Raw genomic sequence first — 27770 nt, 5'->3', positions numbered from 1 at the left:
TGTTGGTACTATTTAGGGTACATCAACCTATCAAGTGCGTCGACATGTTTCGAAGTAACAAGGACTCCTTCTTCAGGACGAGATGTGCACTAATATCTCCACCTTACTCACATGTGTGTAGATGTCAAAGTGTGCTCTACAAAAAAGTTGGAATAGGTGAAATGTACCTAATCGTGTTATATGGATGTAGTCTGTTGCGCCCAGTTGGCGTGGTTAATACAGAACCTGCGGATGAAAAAACACCATGTAATATAACATCACTATTTTGACATAGAAAAACCTATGTAAATACACAGGAGGGTGACGGGGAACCAAAAATAAGGTCCACAACCCTGTAAAAGAAAAAGACATAGACAAACATATAGACTAGGACACACATGAATTGATATGATCGCCATTGGAATCCCTTGGATTGAAAATGTGGGAAGAAAACATATTATTGAGAAGATATACAGTTCTTACTTTTTGATAAGGGCTAACTGGCCTCATGAGCCAAGGCGTGGTATTGGGGGTTCTTTTGTCTTCTTGCCCAATGTAGCAACCTAATGGATGTCAAAAAAACAGCGTGGATTTAGAATCTAAAAACGCTGTTTTTTAGAAAGCTGGTGCCTCTCTGCTATCAGGTCTAACTCACGGTAACTGCCAAGTCTGGTGGTTTTCCTCCCCTCAACGCGGCTCCGACGGTATGCCGAGTCATGTTGGACAAGTGCTATTTATAGTAGTAGTAATAGGCTTAATTGGTGTGAAATGGGAATCGGAAAATGCCCAAAGAAGGATCTAAACATTGTCATTCAGGTCCGGTCTTGCACGCGTTTGAGAGGGAGTGGTAGAACCTCGCGCGCATGCGTAGGCAAGCAGCGCCTTCGTCTGTGGTCTGTTTAATCGCATGCGCGGAAGGAGATGCTAACTCTACGCACATGCCAGTGACAAGCCATTTTCCGAAAACGGAACAGGCTAGGAATAATTTGAACGTGGAGCGCTTTTATAAGAGGAATATATTAGGAAAAACGCCCGCAAAGTTAAAGGTTCAAAATTAGGCATAAGATATCCCACTATTTCATGATGTTAATGGGGATATACATTCCTGGATAGTTTTTAGGAAAAAAACGTGATACATCGTTTTCTGACATTTATGACCATCACAGGGTTCTAACAAATGTAATGTTACGTCATCATGGTTCATTCACCGTAACTGGCTCCATAGAATATAGTAAGGAAAAAACGCCCGCAAGGTTAAAGGCTCAAAAATAGGCATAAGATATCCCACTATTCCATGATGTTAATGGGGATAGACATTCCTGGATGGGTTTTTTGGTTGGAAAAAACATGACACTACGTTTTTGACATTTTATGACCATCACAGGGTTCTAACAGATGCAATGTTACGTCATCATCGTAACTGGCTCCATGGAATAGAGTCATTTAATCCGGTGGTGTCTGTGCCCAGGCGGAACAACCACCTCTGCTCCTTCTCAAATAAACCATTGTCTGATGGAAGTTGCTCGATCACAGTCCAGTGTAATTAATTAACACAATGCTGGTGCTCCAAAAAATGTCCTGCCATCTTAGTAGTGGATTTTTTGCATCTTATATTGCTTTTGTGTTCATTTATCCTAGTTTTTACAGCCCGTGTGGTCATGCCCACGTACTCTTTTCTGCATGGGCACGTGATCAGGTAGACCACGTTCCTGCTGTTGCAGTTAGTAAAGGCTCGTTGTTCCCATCTCGTGCCATTTTGGAAGGTAAGGGTCAGACTTTTCTCCGTCAGGTGGCAACTATTGCAGTTCCCCCACGGGTAATGTCCATGTAGCCCCTGTAGTCTAGTTTGATGGATCTCAGTGGTGGGGGGTCTTGTGTGCACTAAAATGTCTTTTAGATTCTTTCCCCTTCTGTGAGCAAAGAAAGGTTTGTCAAAGTCAAGAGTTCCACTTGTGAGGATCCGCCAGTGTTTGTTCACCACTTTTGAGACCTGGTTCGAGATAGAACTGTATGTTGTTACACATACTGCCCTGTTGGCTGTGTTCTCCTTGGGGGCTCTATCTTCCAGGAGGGCTTCACGGTTGTTGTTCCGTGCCCTTTTCATTGCCTTTTTTATGATCTTGTCCGGATATTGCCTTTGTTTCAGTTTTTCACTCAGGTCCTGGGCTTGGGATTTGTATTTGGCAATTTCGCTACAATTACGGCGTAGACGTAGGAACTGCCCTTATTGTAGATTCTCTCTCAGGTGACGAGGGTGGAAGCTGTCGAACCTGAGAAGGCAGTTCCTCGCTGTGGGTTTGAAATGTCTCGGTTTTCAAAAACCCTGCCTCATGGTAGATGTTCAAATCTAAAAATACCATTGATTCATTAGACATTTGATGAGTGAATTTCAAAAAGGCATTTTGTGTATTCAGCCAGATCATAAATGTTGTCACAGATAGACTGTCACCCTCCCAGATGACAAAGACGTCATCGATGTAACGTCGCCATGTGCGAATTCTGCTTCGGAAGGGGTTGCTGGGATGGAGGATCTTGGTAGACTCCAGATGGTGTACATAGAGCCCCGCCAGACTCGGCGCGAAACTGCTACCCATGCTGGTTCCGTGACATTGCAGATATAGGGTGCCCTCATATTCAAAGAAGTTCTTAGTTAGTGCTATGGAAATGCATTCCATGACCACTCCTCGGGGCGTTTGGTATTTCCATCTGTTGGAGTGGAGCACCTCCTCGATGATTTGGAGGGTCTCATCAGGAGGAAGGCTGGTGTAGAGGCTCTCTACGTCGAGACTCAGCAGTATCTGTGAGTCTGGGTCAAAAGGTTGACTTTGTAACAACTGAAGGACCGCTTTCGTGTCCCTTAAGTATGTATCTGTAGCCTGTACCAGAGGTCTCAAAAATGCGTCGGCAAATTTGGATAATGGTTCCAGTATGGAAGAAATGCCGGACACAATTGGACGACCCGGTGGTTTTTCCAGGTTTTTATGAACCTTTGGTATAGTATAAAAGTAAGGGGTACGAGGATTCTTTTGTACCAAAAATTCTGATTCCTTCTTAGTGAGCCAATTGTGAGCCAGAGCTTCCTCAATCATTGCTCCTATCTGGATACGGATGGTTTCTGTCGGGTCATCAGAGAGGATTTGATAATTCCTTCTATCTGAAAGGAGTCTTCTACACTCAAGGTCGTATGAAGTGGTCGTTTGAATCACGACCGCCCCGCCTTTGTCTGCTGGCTTTCTGATGATTTGTTTATTTTGTGAAAGCTCCCTTATTGCCTCATTTTCTTGTTTACTCATATTCTGGAACACATTCTGGTTAGGGTTCATTTTGCCAAGTTCGAGCATGATAGCTTTTTCAAAAGCTAGGACCTCCACGGGAAGTTGAGTGTCCAATGGTGTAAATGTTGATTTTGGCCTTGGTCCTGTGTCAGATGTGTCACAAGTAGGCTCTTGGTTCTTAAAGAAAGCCTTCAACTTAATAGTTCGAACAAAGTCTTGTATCTCTTTGTGCAAGCGGAACGTGTCAGGTTTGTTTGCTGGGACATATCCTAGGCCTTTGTTCAGTACCTGGTTCTGTAGGTCTGTTAAGGGCCAGGGAGAGATGTTGATGACTAGGTTCCCCTCTTGCTTGTTGACGCCTGGTTCGCCGTCATACTCCTGGTGTGGACCCTGAGGTCTGCTTCGTTCACTGGTTGCCAGGTGACATTGAGCCCCTTCTTGTTCCTGCCTCTGCGGGGTCCTGGGCCCCATGCTAAAAAAGGCTGCTGGTTCTGGGGTACGGTAGTTTGGTCTGGACCCCATTGTGGGTACATCGGTCCCATTGGTGGTGGGCCGTGTTGATACTGGGGAAAAGCTATCCAGGAATGTATAGCCCCATTAACATCATGCAATAGTGGGATATCTTATGCCTAATTTTGAACCTTTAACTTTGCGGGCGTTTTTCCTAATATATTCCTCTTATAAAAGCGCTCCGCGTTCAAATTATTCCTAGCCTGTTCCGTTTTCGGAACATGGCTTGTCACGCGCATGCGCGTAGAGTTAGCATCTCCTTCCGCGCATGCGATTAAACAGACAACAGACGAAGGCGCTGCTTGCCTACGCATGCGCGCGAGGTTCTACCACTCCCTCTCAAACGCGCGCAGGACCGGACCTGAATGACAATGTTTAGATTCTTCTTTGGGCATTTTCCGATTCCCATTTCGCACCAATTAAGCCTATTACCACTACTATAAATAGCACTTGTCCAACATGACTCGGCATACCGTCGGAGCCGCGTTGAGGGGAGGAAAACCACCAGACTTGGCAGTTACCGTGAGTTAGACCTGATAGCAGAGAGGCACCAGTTTTCTAAAAAACAGCGTTTTTAGATTCTAAATCCACGCTGTTTTTTTGACATCCATTAGGTTGCTACATTGGGCAAGAAGACAAAAGAACCCCCAATACCACGCCTTGGCTCATGAGGCCAGTTAGCCCTTATCAAAAAGTAAGAACTGTATATCTTCTCAATAATATGTTTTCTTCCCACATTTTCAATCCAAGGGATGACAATGGCGATCATATCAATTCATGTGTGTCCTAGTCTATATGTTTGTCTATGTCTTTTTCTTTTACAGGGTTGTGGACCTTATTTTTGGTTCCCCGTCACCCTCCTGTGTATTTACATAGGTTTTTCTATGTCAAAATAGTGATGTTATATTACATGGTGTTTTTTCATCCACAGGTTCTGTATTAACCACGCCAACTGGGCGCAACAGACTACATCCATATAACACGATTAGGTACATTTCACCTATTCCAACTTTTTTGTAGAGCACACTTTGACATCTACACACATGTGAGTAAGGTGGATATATTAGTGCACATCTCGTCCTGAAGAAGGAGTCCTTGTTACTCCGAAACATGTCGACACACTTGATAGGTTGATGTACCCTAAATAGTACCAACAACCTCACTCTGCACTTTTTTAACGATACCAGCCGAGGGTTTAATAAAAACTTTTTATTATTTTTTCTCCTACGAGCCAGGTATCTTTTAACAATCACTGTCTTTCACCTCACCACTCACATTTAATTCCTTCACACACATCAACACATAGTCCACTTTCAGTGCTCCTACGTAGCCGTGAGTCGCAGCACGCCGCATCCCGTAGAGGGGTGCGAAGACCCCGATGATGATGCATGACACCAAGGGGCCTGTTGGTGTGTGAGGGGTATTTAAACAACACTGTGTGCTCCCCACCACTGTAGAGATCACTACCACTACCACTATAACAAGTGGATTCCTTTTGTTTAGTAGAACTAACGTGATACCCTTATTCGCCCAATAGGCCACTAATGTCGAATCAATATCAATCTTAATTTTAGGATTGCGCCACAAAGAAGACCATCTAGACTTATGGGTTGGCTTAGCTACTTTTTTATCAATAACTTTCATGGCAGCAATGGTATCTAAAATATTTGCACAAGAAAAAGGAACAGACAAAGTGGACGCAGTTAAAAAAGAAGAGGTAGGTAAAGTTGAAGATAATTCCTGTTCAATAAACACCCACCCATAAACTCGAGTGTGTCGAGGATCTGTAGAGAACCAAAGAGCCCCTTGAGAGGCTAAAAACGCCACTTGGTATCGATCCCAGTCAGGAAAATTACAACCTCCCATATCATATGGTTTCCTTAAATGTTTATATGCAATTCTGGCTCTCTTATCACTCCAGAGGAATTTTGTAATGAGGGAATCAATTTAATGAAAAAAAGATGAAGACAACTTAACACGAAGCTTTGAGGACACAAAATTAATAATGGGTGTAATCATAATTTTTAAAGTTTGAAGGTGACCACACCACAAAATATATTTAGGTGAACAAGTATCTAGTAGTTGACGAACCTTAATTAAAATTTGAGATTCGTTATACGAGACTGTGTCTGTTAAAGTATGGCAAAACCAAATCTCCAAATATTTAATGCGTTTTGATTGCCATTTAAAGCCAGCATTTCCCATGTGGGCAGGAAAACAATATGCGTTGAGAGGAAACATCTCAGTTTTATCTTTATTGAGAGTATATCCTGAGACACTCGAAAAAACATTAATAGTCTCGGAAATAGCAGGAATTGCATTAACTATGTCATCAGAAAAAATGAGAACATCATCTGCATAAGCAGCTGTTTTTAAGCAGGTTGAACCAAATTGAAATCCTTTAATAGCTTGGTTAAGAGTAAGTAGACGAAGAAGAGGGTCAATAGATAACAAAAACAAAAGAGGCGATAACGGGCACCCTGGTCTAGTACCTTGACACAGAATAAAAAAGGAAGAGGTAGCTCCGTTAACTCTGATATTTGCCCTAGGATGTGCGTACAAAGACATTACCATATTAACAAAGGAATCACCAAGATTGTGAGATCGAAGCACTGCATGTAGAAAAGGCCAGGAAACCTTGTCAAAAGCCTTCTCGGCATCGAGGGCAAGGGCCGCCGCAGGAAGGCTAGAAAGCTTTGCTTTCCCTAGGATATGACAAAATGTTCAGATATTATCCCTAGCCAACCTACCCTTAACAAAGCCAGTCTGTGATGAGTGAATAAGCGAAGGAATATATGGTTCCAAACGTTTAGCCAGAATCTTGGCGAAAAGGTTCGCTTCCATATTCAGAAGAGATATGGGGCGAAATTTTTTAGGATCTAAGTGATCTTTACCCTCTTTAGGGATTTCTACAATAGTAGCCTCGGCCGCATAACCGGAGACAGAGTCGGACAAAACAAAGTCATCAAAAATATCCTTAAGGCGAAATACGAAAGATGGGAGAAAGGTCTTATCAAAAAGAATGGGAAACCCATCTCGACCCGGAGATTTCCCGGAGCGAGTGGACTTAATAGCATGGACAATTTCCTCAGAATTGATCAGACCCCCTAACTTTATCACATCAGCATCAGAAACAGCCTGAGTAGGAATAGAATTTCAAAATTGTTGACTTTGATCAAGAGAGGATGGATTATGAGCAACTGTTTAGACTTATGCTCCTGGACACCAATGTGAGCTCTCTTAGATACAATAGAATTGTAAGAATATTTTAAATTCTTAATATCCTGTAAAAGCTCCTTATCTTTAGAATTCGTATATAGGGATTCCTTCTGCTTAATCGTATCCGCTAAAGTAGAAAGGTCCTTCTTAATATCTGATTTCTTTTTTGCCATTTTTTTAATAATCTGGCCCCTAATCGTACACTTAAGTGTCCCATAAGACCACAGGAGAGCTAACCGAGGACTCATTCTCCAAGAAAAACTGTGCAATATCCTCATTAAGTAAATCCACTTGAGCTTGATCATACAAGATCTCTGTATTCAGACGCCAAGTACGTGGTCCCTTATGGTCTGAAAAATTAAGGAGCGTAAATGAAACCGCTGCATGATCAGAGACAAGGATAGGATGAATGACAGGATTCGAAGAGTGTTTTAGAAGTACTGAGTGAACTAGAAGATAATCAATACGAGAAAAGCTAGAATGAGGTGAAGAAATAAAGGTGACATCGCTACCAGTGGGATAATGCAATTCCACACATCAGTATGATTAGAGGAAGAGCACATGTTAGTCATCTGTTTGTGAGCTCTAGGGGGACGAAACTTAAAAGCAGAGTGTCTGTCCAAGATGATGTCCATAGGGAGATTAAAGTCCCCTCCAACAATCAAATTGCCATTATGAGGAACTTCTGAAAGATTTTTAGTAAGAAGACGCCAAAAAGATGGATCATCACTATGAGGAGCATAAATGTTCATGACATAAATATCAAGAGAACTATTGGATAAACGAGTCAGCAACCACCTGCCCTCAGAGTAATGCTCCGCAGTAATAATAGTCAATCCAGAATTTTTGGAAATCATTGTCACCACTCCATTCTTCTTACCAGAAGCCTCAGAACAAACAATGTAAAGAACCCAGTTCTTCCGCAACAATAAAGCTTCTTTATACAATATTTTAGTTTCTTGTAGCAAAACTAAATCACAAGAAAGTCTTTTACAATAGTCTACATTTTTTGCCCTTTTCACAGGATGATTCAACCCACGCACATTAACTGATAAAACGTTCAAGCCCGGCATAATAGTGAAGAATCTAAATACCAAATACTACTTAGTGTAAGAGAATATAAACACATAGCATCAGCATCCGCACAACAAAGATAAAACAGGACCAATGAAAACACAAAAAATGGACACCAGCAGGAGACTTTAGAAAAGAAGGAATAAGTAAAGATTGGAAAAAGAGGGAAAGTGAAGAGAAAAAAGAAAGCAAGATACCAGATGAAAGAACCCACCAGAAGAAGTCTATAATAGACAAAATGCATACAGGGGAAGAACATGAAGGAGCAACCAAGGAGGCCAGCAAAAACAATAAAACCCAACCACCCAGATAAGCGGAACACAATAGAGGATAAGGAAACAGATGCAGCGAAAAAGAGTTAAGCCAAAATAAATATAAAAGTGCATTCAATGATTTGATGAGAACAGTATATCGAACGAGAAGCTATCAAACACTATGAACAGCATTTATGAAAAGAAAAGCTTATATAATATTCATCACATATAAAACATGGCAGAGCGCAATCTATATTTTACTATAAAACGATATATGATAAAGGTAACATACAGAAATAGATATAGAATCACAACCACAAAATACAATTCATATATAACAATTTATATATCACATTTGAGAAATGCAAATAGCAGAGGATAAACAGTTCATAATATCAATAGGCTATCTAATAACAGGGTAAGGGAGTATTGGAGTAGGGAACAAAACCTAAGAATAATGAAACAACAGGTTTAAAAATAAAATATGAACTATTATCTTAAATGATCTGAGAATGGATTAGAAAAACAGTGCCTGTTATGCACACAAAAAACAAACATGGAAAAGTTATAACAGACCATAAATACACAGAAACAACATCAGACATGAACAAGAGATTGAAAATTAACATAAACAACCACAAGACTTCAGTACAACACATAAATATATTTAAGCTAACTAATAAAAAAGCGAGAAAAGAGAGGTACCAATATGATACATGAAACTAAACAGTATCCAGGGGCTAGAACTCTGAACAAGAAATGACAATAGTTCCCCAGAAACCCCCAACAACCAAGCACTGAAAGATACTACTCCAAGAGAGAATACACAGATAAAATAGAAAAGTAGATCAAAGAAAGCTATTGAAAAGAACACCGTTACCAGAGATATAAACAGAAAAAAGGAAAAATAAAGGTATGAAATAATGGCATCATGTACCACGGGAACAGAACCTGCAAAGAAAGGGTTAGAACCAGCATAAAACAGCAAGAATCCACAAACAAATCCTTTAAAATAGAAACAGATATCCTAGCATTATCAAATAGATACAAAAAACAGATAAGAGCAAAATTACAGACACCACACAATAAATATTCAAGACCCAGAAGGACCAGGAGAAGAAGAAGACTCCATTTGTGATTCGTTCTCCTTATCCAAAAAGGTAGATAACTCAGAAGGTTCTTAAAAAATCTGAGTGCGGCCTCTGAAGGTTATTCGAAAACGTGACGGACCAGCAAAAGAAAACGGAATGTTCATGTCCAAAAGCCTTCTTCGCAAATTGAGAAAACCTTTCTGTCTGATGGCAGTATCTCTAGCAAAATCCTGGGATATAGCAATTCTATGGCCTTCCCAATTATTCGCTTTAATTTTCCTCATCTGCACCAAAATTTGTTCGAAATGTTGATGTCTCAATGGTTTGAAAACCACCGGTCTAGGATGAGGTGAAGACTTCGAACAAACTCTGTGTGCACGCTCTATTTCAAAGTCTCTCTGAAAAGAAATATTCAGCACAGTAGGAATCCAATTGAGCAAAAACTCTAACATTGATGGCTCTGTTTTTTCTGCATCCTCGGGCAAACCAAAGATACGTAGGTTGCTTCGACGATTCCTTCCTGATCCATAAGATCTCTCCGTGAGGCAACCAGGCAGCGCTCCATATTCAGCATGGATTTAGCCTGTTGATGTGAGGAGTCCTCTACAACACTTATCCGCGATTCCGCATTGGAGACACGAAGTGTTAAATTCTTGAAGTCATTTCTGGTTGCCGCAACATCAACTTGAAGTAAATCAGTATTGGTTTTAGTGCTCTGTGCAATATCATGAACAGCATTTAGGCGAGATAGAATAGCATCTAAGGTAGTACCAGAGTCTTTCAGTGCAAGCTCCGGAGTAGGAGACGTTTGTTTAGATCACTTAAGATTACCTTTAGAGTCCTTAGATTTGGGAGAAAGACCCATGGTATCTGCCATGAGAAAAGGCAATAATGACAATAAAGAAGCCCTCAGCGTGTATTTGCCTCCACTGTTGTAGCACAAGACACCACACTGTTAGAGGGCAGCCTCCTGGGAAAAAACAGTATGAGCAACTCTGGGCCTAAAAAAGAAAGATCTTATTGCCCTTTGACAATAAAAATAATACAGCGCACACACCTGTACTCAAAAAATAGACTCTTAGAAGGGCTGCAAAAAGAAAAAGCCAAACCCTCATAGCAGAGCACAATATAAAATAATGGTGCGTGTCCAGAGCTCAGAAATGTGCTAAGGGAAAGCTAGAGCAGCCATAAGCATGACCAAACCTGAAGCACAATGAAAAAAGCAGGGCAAAGCCGTATCCACAGCAGAAGAAAGATGCAGCTGAAGCCTTAATTATTTGAAGAGAGCATCGAACAGAAGAAGGAGCACCTGAATATTCCGCTGTATTTCAAGGCTCAAAAGCAGAAATATACATAAAGCGCAGACTGGGAAAGTACATTGTAAAGACCGCAGCAGATGACAGGCAGTACTTATCCCGCAAACGTCGACGCTCCAGTCAAGCTCCTTGTGCCGCCATTTTGAGGAGCGCTCCTGAGGGGACAGTCATCACGACGAATAGTGAGTAAAAACACAGCACAGCTTCTCCAAAACTGCTCACAGCCTGCTCAGCACATTCCGCCAGCAGAATCCGGTAATCTTATAAGCAGAAACGGGGTCAGCCAAGAAAAAAAAACGCGACCTCCCGGTGACGCAACGGAGCCTACAGAAAAGCGGCCATCTTGGCTGCTCGCTAGCCACGCCCCCGCAATGTGCTGCATGATTAATTATTTGTTGCACTTGAGTTAGATAACCCTAGTGTGGTGGTGAGCCTCAGCAAGGCCTACCAGTGTAAGGGATTCACCCTTCTCTGCACAGTGATCTCAGACCAATAGGAAGAAGTTGGCACAGAAACTTGAATAGAAAATACAGAGTTTATTAAACCTCATGAGGTGGAACTACATTCACACAACACCCTTCGGTAATGTATGACGTAGCACACTGAATGAAAGGAGCTTGGTCCTTTTATACCCACACCGGGGAGTCAAATGAAGGCGGTACAAGTACAAATGCTGGTTTTAGGTACATATAAGGTCATACAGAAAATGTACAGTAAACAAGTGGGAGGAGCTAAACAGTTGCTAATTCTGGTGGACACATCCTGACAGTTACAAGTTGGGGACAGCTGTAAGCTCAACTGATCTCTAGGCAGATTTCAGGAGCAGTTAACAGGAAGGTAGGACATAGCACATTGCGAGCACATGGTAAACAAAATAGCTGATAGAAATACAAAATGGATTCCGCAAGACGGACAAGATAGTCGCGAAAAGCAAGATGGCTTCAGTTAATGCTAACCTAATCGCTGCAAATTACAACAGATGACCCTTTTAACATTTAGCTGAAGACATTAGTTTATCTGGGGTATACTAGATATGCATCCTGTATATTGATGCTCATAAATTCAGCTATTTTTTTATTCAACATTTGTTGTTCTTTCATGTCTGCAATAGTTCTTTTGGCAGGTGTACAAGCAATGATGCACATGGAGCAAAGCATAGGACCACATTGTATACAAGTACAGCATGTAAATAGTATCACCAGTAGTATACATAGAATAGTCAGTAGCTTCCAGCCCCAATTAATAAAGAATGTCCATAGCCAGTTTGAAAATGTCCATGTACCAGTCTCTGGGTGAATTTCTGCAGCAATCTTATGCAGTTTAGAGATTGCATCATATACTGAAGGTGAGTGATCTGGTATACATACGCAACAACTGCTACCGATGATGTGACATGCACCACCTTGATCTGCCAAAATCACGTCAAGCACCATCCTATTCTGGAGTGCTACAATCCTTGCAATTTGTAGTTCCTCTTTAATGTTACCAAGTGCCATAGCTGTCTGATTGGTGACAGCTTCCACAACACGAGTCAATCGCCTGATCTGTCTGCTGTTCAATGCAGCACCCACAAAGAAGAACAAACCCAAATTGAAATCGACATATTGTTGCAAAGTGGTATCTGTCTGGTCAACCTTGTAGGAAGGTAGATCCCTGACTATGGTTGCCCCCAACGTTTTGCCTGGTGTTTTGCTGGTTCTCTGACTTAGTTGACCTGGGGCCCTGCTATTCAGGACCCCAGGCCTACTGCTCTCTCTGTAAAATGGATTCCATGTACCTTAGGTACATATCTAATTGGATACTGAGTCACCTTATCAGTCCCTGTACAGTGTACCTTAGGTACCCAGGGCATAGGTGTACCCAGGGCCTACCAGGGGCTGAAGCATGTATTATGCCACCCCTGGCTGGCCATCCAAAACTGACACAACTGGCTGCTTGACAGCTGGGGCAAGGTGGTGTAATCACCCCTTGCTTTAGATATAGTATACCTATATCTAACCCTAAAATGGACACACAGATCTCCTATCAGTCACTCCTATGGCAGGCCTTGACAATCCTGAAGGCAGAGTGCTTGGAATCGTGTGAGATAGTGCTCTGGCATGAGCTGAGCCTGTCTGCGGCTTTCGGGATCCATCCCTTAGCCGTTTCCATGATATCGCATACCATATACTCTTAAGTGCATTATAATCCTCGCGGTTATATGCCAACTCTGGTATCGCTTTATCAAAACATGTCGAGTAAGGTGTCATACGAATTGGAATACTAACCCCTCGCCAATTCTGGCGACGGGGTTAGCATTCCACCCTTCTAGAGGGACACGACATGTATGTAACCTGTAACCCCGGTTAAAGTCAGACAGAGCCTTAGCTCCACAAAATAGATGCTGCCACCGAGACACAAGTCTGCCCTCCTGCTGCTGGGAGTCCTCCCAGCCCAGGAGGCAAGGACAAAGGGTTTCCTGCCAGGGGAGGTGCCAGCACCGTCCCAGACAGGATTTTGTGTATTCTAGGTAGGCAGGGCTTTAGAGGAAGGTGACTGCAAGTGGCACCCCGGTGCTCACTGTGCATAGGCCGGCTGGAACCAGTTCCAGGGGCACTCCAGCCCCTGGCCTGGGGAAAGCCCGCAAAAGGAGAGGGGTGTAACCACCCCCCTCCTAGTCCCACCCATAGGGCAGGACTTAGTCGCATGCCAGCCCCTTTTTGCAGGATAAAGGTAGGACCTGGCCCCCTTCCAAATCAGATCATCTTTGAATCCTGAAACTACTTTCCCCGAAAGGAACTCAAGACTTCTTCCCAAGATTCTCCCTTGTGACTGAGGAGTAGTCACCCTGCAGCAGCAGGCACCAACCAAGCATCGCGGTTTGTTGCCAGTTTCTCCTTTGGATCAAGACTGCTCCAGCACGACGAGAACCGGCTTCCCTGGCACCTCTGACCTCAACCTACATCATCAGCCCAGCTGTGATCCGTGGGTGCGACGAGACCTCGAGGGACCGGCCATCTTCAGAACTGCACGACGCTTGTCCAGCACGACTCCCGAGTGACCCTCGACTGAGTGCTTTGGGGTAAGAGAAGCCCCGACCCTGAGCAGCTCCAGCATCGAAGTTCAGCCCCCCTGCATCCACGAGATCTGCGTGGGGCCCTTCTGCTTTTTGCTGCTCACCGCGTTGTCCAGGTCGCTTGCCCGTTGGCTAGTGGCCCCCTCACGACGCTCCACGACAACAACTACTGCTGGTCTGGTTGCTCCAGACTAGCCCTTGCTCCCCTCCAAAAGAGGAGCACCCTGGACCCTCCTGGTCCACTCAAGACGCCATTTTAGGTCCACCGCGTGGGCCTTGCATTTGCCAAGACTTGTTGCCCAATCCTGGGTCCAGCGACGTCGACAGCAAGTACCTTCGTGGGACAGCTCGCACCTCCATCCTGGTCGCCGACAACGCCTCCTGGTCCGAGAGACTGCAGAGCCCAGCAGCGCCCACTCACCTGGCTGAGGTGACTTCGTCCGGTGCCATCCTGGTGCTCACTCAAATCACTGGCTAGTGATTCAGAACTTGGTCCCCTCTGCTTACAGGTTTCTTCTTCCCTGATCCAGGCTTGGATCACTCCGAACTTTCTTCACTGGCCGCCTGCCAGCAACTCTTTCTTCAGGCTCCTGGATCTTCAACGAGGGTTTCCGACGCAACTTCAACCCTATGCAGCCGCAGCCCCTGGGTTAGGTAACCTGAGTACTCCGGTGCTCCAGCATAGTCCAACACCCTAATTGTTCGGATCCACTCTCGTTTTCGACCCACCTAGTCGGGTTCGCCCGAGAACAGTAACTTTGCAACTGCTAGCCTCCATAGACTTTTTCCCGCCTTACGCGTGAGAGTTCCCACTCTGCACACGACGTCCACAGGCCTCCTGAATCTAATCCCAGTGTTTAGAATTGTAGGCCTAGCAATTCCTAAGTCTAGAAAAGTATTACTTACCTGCTAGCACGTTCGCATTCCACTTACTGTGTATATGGTTTTTCGTGCCCCTAGGGCATTAGTGTAAATTGTGTGACTTAAAGTATTTTCGTAAGAGTTTTGTTGTGTGCTTAGCTCCCTGACTCATAAAGAGTTCAGGGTAGACTTGTTATAAATAAATATCTGTTTATTTTCATAACAACTTGTGTGGTGTCCTTTCACTTGGTGTTCAAGGGGTAATGTGATGGTAAAACAGCTGGCTTAACACGCCCTCTAGAGTCTTAGCCTTAGACTGCTCGTATCCATGCTACTAGGATAGCTGGTCTATCAGGTTGACTTACAACCAATCATCAATAAGGGTTGTTTGGACTGATACATAGTGATCACTAGAATAGTGAGCACTGCATATCAGGCCAACTTCTCACAAACCTCATCTGTACTTTTTGTTCGTTTGTATCTATTCTTGAAAATTTCATTATACAACTTTAAATCGAGGTGATATGACGCAGGTGCCAAAAACACAGGGGGTAACAAAAATTATATGTAACATACCCCGGACCACCCAACAGGCAATTGATAGTATCCTTTATTACCCCATACAAAATAAGTATTATGTGAAGACGTAAAACTACTGTTATTAGCACCTTCAATAGTCAATGTTAAAATACATTCACGCCGTCCTACTGGAATTCTCCCAGCACTGCCAATACATAAATCTACTTTAGCTCTGGTCAAAGAAATTACAAAGGGTCCAATGTTCTTGTTGTTCTCATATTTGTAAAGACATATGGTGTCGAAATATTGTCCGGTTGATACTCTTCCCATTCCCATTTAGTCCCTTTAGCTTGAGGATAACCATCTTCATCTTGGTAGCATTCTTTATTCAACCGAAAGATAATTCCACCTACTGAGGGCTTTCCGGAAGCAAACAAAAGGGCATACCAAGCTTGACATGAACCATTATGGGAAAACGGTAGAGGAATAAAAGGTGTTCCTCCTTTCTTTTGGTGTGCAGGTATCATCCCACACACCCAACAATTGGTAGTATTCGTGGCATTGTGTGTATGATGCAACATCTGGATGAATGTGTTATTTAGGTAGGATTGTCAATGCTTCTGCTCATGATAGGGAAGCGTGAAGTAATGGTGTTCCACTGGAGCTGGAGTAGTGGCAACAAAAAGTTGTCGAGCAGGAGCCACTTTCTCAACGAACCAGGTGATTATTGCCATAACCATCAGGGCAACAACAAACCCTATAGCACAAATTATTCTTTTGTTATTAATTTCAGCGACAGCGATGATTGATCTTTCTAAAACTTCTAAAAATCGTTGGAGCTCTTATCCCTGGGCAGCCATTGATTTCTTCACCACGGGCCAAGACAGGTGTCACTACACTACGCAGGGCTGATCCCCCCCCCCGACTTGCCACATCGTCTCTCCGTTTCACAAACCCAGGGCGGTAGCTCAACCAATCTTTTTCAGCACTGCAGATTCTTTCCAGGGTCTCAAGTGGTTTCGCGATGTTCCAGAAATCGTGTGGTCCGGGAAGACCTCTGCAGATTTGTCAGGTGAAATAGCTTGACCTTTCTCCGTCTACAGAATCTCTCGATGGGCGGTCAATACAGCAGGTTACACCAAGGCAGGCGACACACATTTACAATGCGTGCTGTGGACCCAGTTCTTTTGTTCGTCACTCGAACTGCTGTCCTTGTAGCCTGGAGCACCTGTTCTGGACCTCGCCACCTCGGCTCCAAGCTGTTCGAACTGTCGAAGACATTGACCATCATGTGGTCGCCGGGATGGAGTTCATGGGCCTCACCTGCAGATCTGTCAGGAAGCGCTTCTCGTACCTGTTGATGAATAGAGATCAAACTGTTGGTTAACTGTGCCAAATAATCATTTAACAGAACACAAGGAACATCATGTTTGGGGCGTGGCTTAGGAACTCCCCAAATGTTCATTGGCCTTCCAAATACTACCTCATATGGTGTAAGCCCAGATCGGGAGTGTGGCACCAATCTTATGGATAACAATGCCAAAGGTAGTGCATCTGGCCACTTTAAAGACGTGAAAGTCAGTATTTTTGCCAGCTTCAATTTTAAAGTAGCGTTATACCTTTCCACCAATCCTGCTGATTGTGGGTGGAAGACTGTATGGAATTTCTGTTTGATCCCTAATCCTTTCAGGACATGCTCAACAACTTGCCCAATAAAATGGGGTCCGTTGCCACTCCACAAAAGCTTACAAACACCATATCTAGGGAAAAACTCCTTTAGAAGCACCTTTGCTGTGGTGAGAGCAGTATTATCCTTTGTACGGTATGCCTGTATCCATTTGCTAAAGGCACATACAACCACTAGGACATATTTCAGAATATTGCAGCGTTCGAGCTGGATGTAATCCATCTGCAAGACTTCAAAAGGTGCGGTTGGTGTAGCAAACCCTCCTGTAGGAGTCCGTGTCCCTTTTCCAGGATTATACTGCCAACAGACCAAACAGAACTGTACTACACTTTTAGCTGTGCTGGCAATTTCAGGATGCTCCCAAACTTGTGTAAGCAATTTAGTTGTTGCTAGAGCTCCAACATGTGCCAGCCCATGTGCCATTTGAACCAAAGGTTGTAAATAGGCTGCAGGCAATGTCCACTTATCCATACCTTTGTTAAACCAACAGCCCCCATAGTCTAACATTCCTTCTTTAGACCATTTCTCAATTTCTTCCACAGAGGCATCCCTCTGTATATCCAATACTTCCTCTCTAGCATCATGCCAACGCTCAGCTTGTGATTTTACTACATACATGGATGTAGTGCTTCGCTGCATCGCAGTCTCACGGGCTACGCGGTCTGCAAAGGCATTGCCTTGTCCTATTTTGTCAATGATTTTCTTGTGTGCGCACACTTCATAATAGCAAATTTCTTTGGGTATGTAAGTGCAGTCAAGAGATTATGCACTAATTCTCTGTGCATTATCTGCATCGCGTAAGATGTAAGAAAGCCTCTTTCCTTCCAGAGTAGGCCAAAATCATGAACCACTCCAAAAGCATAGCGGCTATCCGTGTAAATGTTCACACACAAGTCAGTGCTAAGTTCACATGCTCTTGTCAAAGCTATCTGAAAGAAACAGGTTAGTATCAGATTCCTTACCTTAGAATATCCCCAGGCGTCAGACCGGATCCGTGTTTTTTTTTGCGTAGCAGTACCCATGCGCGTTGGTAGGCATCGTCCGCGGCTCCGCATCCGTCGTCTGCGTTGTAGGCGCCGTGATGACGTCGTCGGAGTACTTATATGCCGCCCTCGCACGCTCACATAAGTTCCTCTTTTTTCCACGCCAGCAAAGCGCCGATCCGGAATAAGTTGTACCCTTAGTCACTTTTTGACTAACTTTTTCGATCCTTTTTGATCAGTTTTTCGAGTTGAACGACTCCGTAGGTGCCGGTAGGGATGCCCGGGTTCAAGCCCTGCTCCGACTGTGACCTGTCAGGTTCCGCCCACACAGCCCATGCACTGCAGGAACGAAGTATGCACCAATCCACTCCCCCTGCCCATATGCCACTTCACAGGCTAATAACTATGAGTGTGCCAATGGACCTGGAAAGAGGGTGGGATTTGAGGAGACACCAAGTCTTCCACCCTCTGGTAGAATAAAAGGGCACTGCTCCCTCCTCCACGCTTCTGCACCTATGTACACAATAAAAAGAAACACACTTCACCATATATGTAATAGTCAAAATAGTCCCAAATACCCCAAGGCCAATGACCATGTCCTGTCACCACAATCACAACAGCTTACCAGTGGAGGGTGCAGGTTTCGCCTCGTGGAGATACCGGGCAGCAAATGAAAACAAATCCAAGATAGCACTCTTGGACTCAGGGAAAGACCTCCAGCGATATTTGGTGTGCCTCATTCGAAAACATAACCATCAGGGGAAAAAAGGAAATGCCCAATAATGTCATGAGCCCAAAAAAACCCTATGTTAGTTATCGAGGACAACAGGCGATTTCCAGGGAAGGGGATAGAAACAATGAACCGGCTATTCGCGGAATGACCCGAAAATACGTCACTTCCGCATAACGATGTAGAGCGGCTAAACAAAAGGAGCGCTCGTAACGAAGCTAAAAGCCCCGCGATTGACCGCGTCTCCTACCAACTTCACCGCTATAAACACCGAACGAAGGCTCCACTAAATAGGAGGTCAACAGGAGCCCCTATCGTCCCCCTAGCCTCTAAAAACGTGTGCCAGATAACCGCCAGAACAAAAGAACTCGGGCAGGACTTCCTGACTAACTAAACTAGGGAAAGGACAAAAACGGAAAAGGGGAAAGGGAAAGCACCAGGGCATAAAGACAAAAACTCCTAGAGAGAACACTAATCCTCACGAGCCCGTGAGGAATTCAGGAAAGTACTCAGGGAGTACTCTGAGTCAGCAGCCATCAACCAGGAACCAGGAACCCACACAAAAGCAATAACTAGCAAATAAACAGAGGTAGGACAGACCTTTATCCCTTTCCTGGTAGATCATGTGATGTCAGTCCATGGTCACTAAAAAAGGACTATCCCCACTCTGGCATCCTAACAGTACCCCCCCCCCCCAATGACTCTCCCCACCGGGCGAGGTTTCATGGGATGCTGTCTATGAAACAATCTGACCAAACGTGGTGCATGCACCCCCCCAGCTGGCTCCCAGGTCCTATCCTCCGGGGCGTATCCCTTCCAATCAACCAGATAATATAGGTGACCCCTCCTACGCCTGGAATCGAGGATAGCCTGGACCTCAAACTCAACCTCACCATCAACGACCAGAGGTGGGGGCGGGGGCAGCACCCGAGCCGAAGGTATATAAGGCTTCAGTAGGGACGTATGGAACACAGGATGTATCTTATAGTCCTGTGGCAACTGAAGCTTCATGGCCACCGGGTTGATAACCTGTATCACTGGAAAAGGACCCACAAACCTAGGTTGCAATTTGCGAGAACACTGCATCCTCAGATTACGGGAGGCCAACCAAACCAAATCACCCACCTTATACAAGGGGGCTGGGGCCCGATGTCTATCTGCCTGCAGCTTCATCTCAACCTTGGTTTCCAGCAACCTCTCTCAGGCCGAACCCCAGATCTCACTCAACTTCTTACATACTTCATCTATGGCTGGCACATGCCTAGTGGGTTGAATAGCTACGGCCCTAGGATGGTACCCCAGTGAGCAATAAAAATGTGTCATACCCAATGCGGAGTGCAGACTGTTATTATAAGCAAACTCCGCAATGGGAAGAGCGGTCAGCCAATCGCATGACAAGGACGAAACAAGACACCTCAAATATTGCTCCTTGGTCTGATTGGTGCGCTCGGTCTGACCGTCCGACTGAGGATGATATGCTGAGGACAACCGTATTTCGGTCTTAAGCACCAAGCAAAGCTCAGTCCAAAAATGGGACACGAACTGAGCCCCCCTGTCAGAGATAATCACAGACGGTAAGCCATGTATCCTCAAAATTGAGGACATAAACACCAAAGCCATCTCCTTAGCCGTAGGGATCTTGGGTAGCGGGACTAAATGCGCCATTTTTGTGAATAAATCCACCACCACCAATATGGCGGTAAATCCAGACACAGATGGTAAATCAGTCACAAAATCCATGCTGATGGTATGCCAAGGAGAAGGAGGGACCTCCAAGGGCTGCAAAAGACCAGAGGGCTTACAGTGTGAAGGCTTATTAATGGCACATATAGGGCAAGCGGTCACATAGCTCTGTATGTCCTTCACCATTGACTCCCACCAGAACCATCTCATGCATAACTCCCTTGTTTTCCCCATCCCGGGATGCGCCACCAATGCAGAGGAATGACACCACTCTAGAACCATGTCCCTCAAGACAGGGGGTATAAACAAAATACTCCCATGATACAACAATCCGTCCTGCGTGACAATCTGGGGCAGTGATAACCAAGGATCCAAATCCATCTGACACAACCGCTCCTTCACCAGGCTAGGGAATTCGTCAGCTGTTACGGCCCCAATGATCCTTTCCCCATCAATCATGGGCCTGACTTCACCCAAGGGACTTACTTCCCCAAGATCGACATGAATCCGAGAAAGAGCGTCGGATTTGATCTGCTGTGCTGCGGGTCTATACGTAATGACAAATAGAACCCACCGCATCTGCCTAGGTGCTAAAGCCCTAGCAGATCTAAAGAACTCCAGATTTTTATGGCCAACTTCACGGCCAACAATTCTCTCTCCGCCACTGCCGGTAGGGATGCCCGGGTTCAAGCCCTGCTCCGACTGCGACCGACTGATGTCGGTTACCGACCCCCATCACCGGTGCCTACATTGCCTGGGACTCGACCACGATGACAAGTCGTGCCCCGACTGCCGGGCCTTGATGTCGAAGGCTAGACGGGAGCGGTCCCGTAAGCGCCTCGAGCTCCGGCAGTCGGCCCCGCGCCGTTCGAGGTCCTGGTCCAGGAGGAAGTCGAGGGACCGGTCGTGGGGCCAGAGTCATCACAGCTTGTTGAGTCGTCACCACTCGTCGGGCTCCAAGTCCTCAGGTAAGAGGCACAAGAAGTCGAAGCAGCGACACCGCTCTTCTGACTCCCCACGACGCTTGCGCGATGCGGCCGGGGGTTGGGGTGACACCACCCATGCGGCTCCGCCGGAGCCGCAGGCGTCGCAGCCAGGCCCACACCTGCCGGTCCCTGGGCTTAATGCGACACCGGAGGAGATTCGTGATTTCCTCGTGGCCATGAGGACTCACTTCCCTCCGGCGTGGGTCGTCGGCGTGCCTTCGGGCCTGCGACCCTGACTAGGGGCCTTGGCGGGCGGGCGACTTCGGCCCCGGCGCAGTCGGGTGCTTCGGCCCGGCGCCGTCATCGACTTCGGTCCCGATGCCACCAGGCCCCGCCCGATACGCCGGATCCGGGTCACCGCTGGTCGACCTCACAACCCCTCTGCCAGCGCTGACCACCAGGGTGTCGCCCCCGACGCCGTCTCCGGACAACGACGTCCCCGATCCCTCCTTCGGTCCGATCCGGCGCCGGAGCGGCGTCGCTCGACGCCGCATCCGGCGCCGGCCAAAGACTTGTCCTTCTATGATCCGGCTCCATCCTTTGACCCCGCCTACCAGGACATGGAGTACGAGGAGGGTTGGGAGGGGTCTGAGGACCCTCTGGCATTTGAGTGTCACTCTTATCAGGACTGTACAGAGGAGCTAGGGGAGGCCAGTGGTTTGGACACCTCCCCTGACACTGGTTTTGTCTCCCCTCCTACCGTGGCTACGGAGGAAGGGGCAGCTTATAGTGTGTTGCTGACGAGGGCAGCTAAAGCCTTGGCGCTTATGCTCCCCGTCGCTACTGTAAGGCCTAATATCCTCAGTGAGGTCCTTTGCTGCCGTTTAATGAGGTTCTCATGGACGTCCTGTTGGGCACTTGGTCCAGGCCCGCTACAGGTCCTCCTGTAGATAGGCACGTCACCAGGCGCCACCGCCCAGCTCTGGGTGAGCTTCCTGTCCTCCCACCTCACCCCCGAGAGCCTGGTTTTCCAGGCCTCTACTTCCCAATCCGCATTCCCGACTGCTCCCCCAGATCGGAAATCCAAGAGGTACTAACAGTTTGGGAAGAAACTATTCTCGTCCCTTAGTTGCGGACTGCGGTCAGTGAACACCGTGTGCCTCTTGGGCTGTTATACCCACTCTCTGTGGGATACGGTTGCGGCCGTGCTGCCTGAGTGTCCGGAAGGGGCCTGGGCGAAACTCACTCAAGCTCTTGTGGAGGGTAGGGATGGAGGGTAGGGATGTGGGCTTGATACTACGGACTCACTGGGCAGAGCGATGTCCACGACGGTGGCGGTTCGCCGCCACTCCTGGTTGAGGTTCGCCAACTTTTCGGCCGATGTCCAGAACACCATCTTGGACATACCGTTTGATGGCAGCCACCTCTTTGGTGGCAAGGCAGATCATGCGCTTGAATGCTTCAAGGAGTCCAGGGCTACGGCCAAGTCCTTGGGCCTGTCGGCCCCACGTCAGCAGCAGTCTGCCTTTCGCTCCTTTCGTGGCCAAGGAAGGGGCGCCCCCACACGTCCTGCCAGCCACGGGCCGCAGACTAACATCCAGCACGGCGGCGGACGTGGTAACCGCCGTGGCGGTGCCCGGGGACAGCGGCAAAGGCCAGTCCACATCCAACCCCGCAGCATCCGCCTCAAAGCTCTCCTAGTCCGACATTTCAGGCCCATTCGTCGCCAGTGGAGGGCAGGGTGCGCCATCACCTCCTCCACTGGTGCACCATCACTTTGGACAGGTGGGTGCTGCAAATCGTCCGAAGGGGCTACTCCCTCCCCTTCAAGGCGACCCCTCCAGCCATGCCACCACAATACCACCGCGTGTCGGGGGATCACTTGAAACTTCTGCAGGAGGAAGTTACCGCCCTCTTGGCCAAGGGGGCATCGAGCACGTTCCTGGGCCAGAAGTAGCATGTGGTTGCTATTCCCACTACTTTCTGGTTCCCAAGAAGGGCAAAGGGGTCCTACTCTCTATCTTGGACCTCCGGAACGTCAACGGCTTCCTCCGGAAGGAGAAGTTCAAGATGCTGACTTTGACTCAGGTCTTAGGTGCCCTAGACCCAGGAGACTGGATGGTAGCGTTGGACTTGCAGGACGCGTAATTCCACATCCCCGTCCTGCCAGCCCACCGGTGCTACCTGCGGTTCACGGTAGGCCACAAGAACTTTCAGTTTACCTTGCTCCCCTTCGGCCTTACCAACGCCCCTCGGGTGTTCACGAAAGTGATGGCGGTGGTCACAGCTCATCTGCGCAGATTAGGGGTTTCAGTCTTCCCCTATCTCGACGAATGAATGTTGAAGGCGGGCTCGTCCCAGACAGTCGTCAGCCACCTCCAGACTACGGACGACCTCCTGCACCTGCTGGGGTTCTCCATCAATGTGCCGAAGTCACACCTGTGCCCCTCTCAGAAGCTCCTCTTCATCGGAGCGGTTCTAGAGTCGTCGCAGTTCGGGTTTATCCACCTGAACAGCAGGTTTGGGATATTCAGGCTCTGATTCCGATCTTTCAGCCTTTATCCTGAGTCTTGGTCAGGTTAACGCTGCGGCTTCTGGGGCTGATGGCCTCCTGCATCCTTCTGGTGCATCACGCCAGGTGGTGAATGCGTTCACTGCAGTGGGACCTGAAGTTTCAGTGGGCCCAGCATCAGGGCAACTTGTCCGACCATGTTTCGATCCCGGAGGGGACTGCAAGACAGTTGCAGTGGTGGCTCACGGACCGAGATTGGGTCAGCGGCAGATCCCTCTCCCTTCCCCAACCGGAGCACGTAGTTGTGATGGACGCGTCCCTCCTGGGCTGGAGGGGGGGCCACATGGGAGAGGCGGAGATCAGAGGCATCTGGTCTCCGGCGGAGTCCCGGCTCCATATAAACCTGTTGGAGCTGCGGGCGATCCGTCTAGCACTGAAGGCATTCCTCCCCTTTGTCAACGGGAGTGTAGTGCAGGTGTTCACGGACAACACCACCGCCATGTGGTACTGCAACAAACAGGGCGGGTGGGGTCGTGGACCCTATGCCAGGAGGCTATTCGTCTCTGGCAATGACTGGACCATCAGGGCGTGACCCTGGTGGTTCAACACCTGGCAGATTCCCTGAAAGCCAGGGTGGACAAACTCAGCCGTCCGTGCATGATGGATCACGAATGGCGTCTGAACTCGGACGTGGCGCAAGGCCTCTTTCAGCAGTGGGGAGAGCCTTGGTTAGATCTATTCGCCACAGAAGAGAACGCGCAATGTCATCAGTTCTGCTCGTTGGAATTTCCAAGGCGGCACTTGCTCGGAGACGGTTTTCACCGCGGGTGGAGCTGCGGTCTGTTGTATGCTTTTCCGCCTATACCACTTCTGCCCAGAGTGCTGAAGAAGATCAGGCGCGACCGGGCCCAAGTCATCCTTGTGGCTCCGGACTGGGCACGAAGATACTGGTATCACGAGCTACTCAGCATGTCAGTCAATCCCCCGATTTGTCTGCCTCTTCAGGAGGACCTTCTGTCGCAGCAGCAAGGGACGGTCCTCCACCGAACCTGTCCAGTCTCCAACTCCATGCGTGGAGATTGAGCGGCGACAGTTGAGGCTATTTGACTTGCCTCCTGAAGTCTGCGATGTGATTCTGGCAGCCAGGCATCCCTCCACAAAATCGGTATAGCCTGCAGGTGGAACAAATTTGTAGCATGGTGCACAGCAAAGGCTGTGGATTCACTCTCTGCCCCTCTTTCTGAGGTTCTCCTCTTTCTTCTTTCTCTTGCCCAGCAGGGCTATGCTCTGGGCACTATCAAGGGCTACCTCTCTGCTGTTTCCGCCTTTTTAAGGCTACCTGATCAGCCCTCTCTTTTCAAGTCCCCAGTTGTGCATAGGTTCTTGAAGGACATCACTCATATGTTTCCTCCTGTTCCTTTCATGATGCCTCAGTGGGACTTCAACCTTGTTCTTATTTATTTGATGTGCGCCCCTTTTGAGCCACTTCACAATTGCCCTCTTCATCTTCTTACTCTTAAGACTGCTTTCCTGGTTGCCATCACCTCTGCCAGGAGAGTGAATGAGCTCCAGGCTCTTTCTTCTAAGCCTCTTTTCCTTTCTGTCCATCCGGACAAGGTTGTGTTGAGAACGCGTCCCTCTTTCCTGCCCAAGGTAGTCACAGCCTTCCACATCAGGCAGTCCATCACCTTGCCCACCTTCTTTCCGCCTCCGCATCCCTCGAAAGAGGAAGAGAGGATCCACCATCTGGACCCAAAACGTGCACTCTCCTTCTACCTTGATCGCACACGCCAGTTCCGGGTGGATGACCAACTCTTTGTTGGTTACGTGGGCCCTAAGAAGGGACGGGCGGTGCACAAGCGGACCATCTCTCGGTGGGTCGTGTTGTGCATCAAGGCATGCTAGTCTTTGGCTAAAAAGGAGCATCCTTTTGGGCTGAGTGCCCATTCTACTCGGGCCACGGCAGCTACTACGGCCCTGGGCCGGGGAGTCCCCTTGTAGGACATCTGTCAGGCAGCTATGCGGGCTTCGCTGCACACGTTCGCAAGACACTACTGCCTGGATAGTCAAGTCCGGAGAGTTGGCTTTTTTGGTCGTTCCGTTCTCCAGGACTTTCTGGTGTGATAATTGGTTCGCAGACCAACCACCAGGGTTGGTATTGCTGGGGTATCTATTCTAAGGTAAGGAATCTAATACTAACCTGTTATTTTCAGATGCACAAATTACTTACCTTTGGTATTGATATATCTGTAAGAAACAGTAGTTAGTATTAGATTCCTTACCGCCCCACCCATCCTCCCCGTTCTGCGAACCCATATCTAGGGTTAAGGTCATCCCTTTCAGGGCCCTAGTTTCATGGCACCAGTGTTGTTTTTTATCATGGCTCTGCGTTTCTGGCGCGGAAAAGCTGTGTATAAGAACTGATGTCAGCGCGCGAGGGCGGCATCTAAGTACTCCGACAACGTCATAACGGCGCCGACGACGGACGCGGAGCCGCGGACGACGCCTACTGACGCGCAGGGGTACTGCTACGCAAAACTTTCCGGATCCAGTCTGACGCCTGGGGATATTCTAAGGTAAGGAATCTAATACTAACTACTGTTTCTTACAGATATATCATTACTGAAGGTAAGTGTCTTGTGCATCAGACTCCATTGCATTCTGCTCTAACTCTTACGTCACAGTTCTAAGGAGGATATCAGGAGCCAAAAGGGGTCAATCATTTCTAACTTGCAAGACACTACAATCACATTGAGTGGCAAAATTGCGAAGTCCACTGGCAAAGCGGAGTTCACCTCCCAACCCTATTCGTCACTCTGCTAGTGCTCTTATCTCCTCACCACTCTTTGAAAGAAAAGGAGAAAGTTCATCAATTAGACCCCAAAAGGGTTTTAACCTTTTCTACTGATCATACCACAGACCCCAATGAGGTCGATCTGTGTTTTATGGAGTCCTGCAGGGCAACGAAGGAGTGTTGTGAAGAAGAGTACCCTGTCAAAGATGATGGTCCTCTGTTTTAAAATCTGCTACGCATTGGCCAAGAAGCACCCGCTGGAAGGGTTGAGAGTCTATTTCATCAGGACTAAGGCTACTACCACTGCACTCCTGCAGGACGTTTTGGTCTGAGTCCTCTACACAGACCCTTCACTCCCCTGGTATCAACTGTATTTAACTGCAGTTAAAAGTATCCATCAGAAGGACAAGTTACTTACCCGTGGTATTATTTGTCTTGTGGATACACTGTCTAACTGCAGACTCCTCAGCACCCTTCTTCCTTCCCGTTCTGTAGAGCTGCCTATTTTTAACTTCTAAAAAGATCCCAAACTAGAAGTCAGCACACTGGTACCAAACATTGTTCAAACTCCAGGTTTGAGGAGGTGGCATAGAAAAAAAGAAGTATGGAGCCAAAAAGGATTCACATGGCTCCTGCTAGTGGTGTGCAAGAACATTGCTGGATACAATTTTCTGGATCCAGGCTAGCATCTGAAGAGTTTTCCAGGGTGAGGAATCTGTGGTTAGATGCACTATCCACCGAACAGAGCATTACCAAAGATAAGTAACTTGTTCTTATGTTTTAAACTTCTCTTGTGACTATAAAATCCTCCAACGTCTTTGGTACAGTTTCCAGATTATACAAAAACGGATAAATAATTTTTCTCAATGTTAAAGTTGAATTAATTTGGGAATTTCACTTTTTCTCTAGGCTAGTGTTCAAGATGAGCTTGTTGAAGTTCAACCAAAATTCAAAGAGGAGTTGCTTGATGGTGTAGCAAAATATCAGGAGGAAATGAGAAACTTTGCAAAGCAATATGAAGAGGTAAGTATGTACCTATTTTAATAGATTGCTGAGTTAACTAAATAGATTTTTTATGTCATTGAACATAGAGTGAGTGGGTAGGATATCACATATCATATTCAATAATCCATTGGTCTCTGCACCCTCAGACAACTGTTTACATGTTTTCTCCTGCATTTTGATGTCAGAACATAATATGATTCCCCTCAAATCTGAGAAATTCATCATAGCCCAGGTGACATAAAGATAATCCCAAAAAGGCATGTTTTGAGGCAGCTGCATTGCAAAATCTACTACTCT

At 46.8% G+C, this 27770-nt stretch overlaps 1 protein-coding gene across 7 annotated transcripts in view; it reads left to right on the top strand.

The window, feature by feature from the left end:
- Positions 1–27770, top strand: part of DNAH8 (dynein axonemal heavy chain 8) — a 10041960-nt gene that overhangs the window by 3829463 nt on the left and 6184727 nt on the right. For all 7 annotated transcript variants that reach the window (XM_078647354.1, XM_078647353.1, XM_078647356.1 and 4 more), the window contains one exon: positions 27378–27491. In XM_078647354.1, the coding sequence (XP_078503480.1) occupies positions 27378–27491 (114 nt within the window). The remainder of the gene's footprint in view (positions 1–27377; positions 27492–27770) is intronic.

Source organism: Lissotriton helveticus, chromosome 6 (assembly GCF_964261635.1).
Source record: "Lissotriton helveticus chromosome 6, aLisHel1.1, whole genome shotgun sequence".
In the NCBI taxonomy this organism is placed as follows: Eukaryota; Metazoa; Chordata; class Amphibia; order Caudata; family Salamandridae; genus Lissotriton; species Lissotriton helveticus.
Note: the sequence above shows the minus strand (reverse complement) of the source record. Positions and strands in the feature narration are given on the sequence as shown.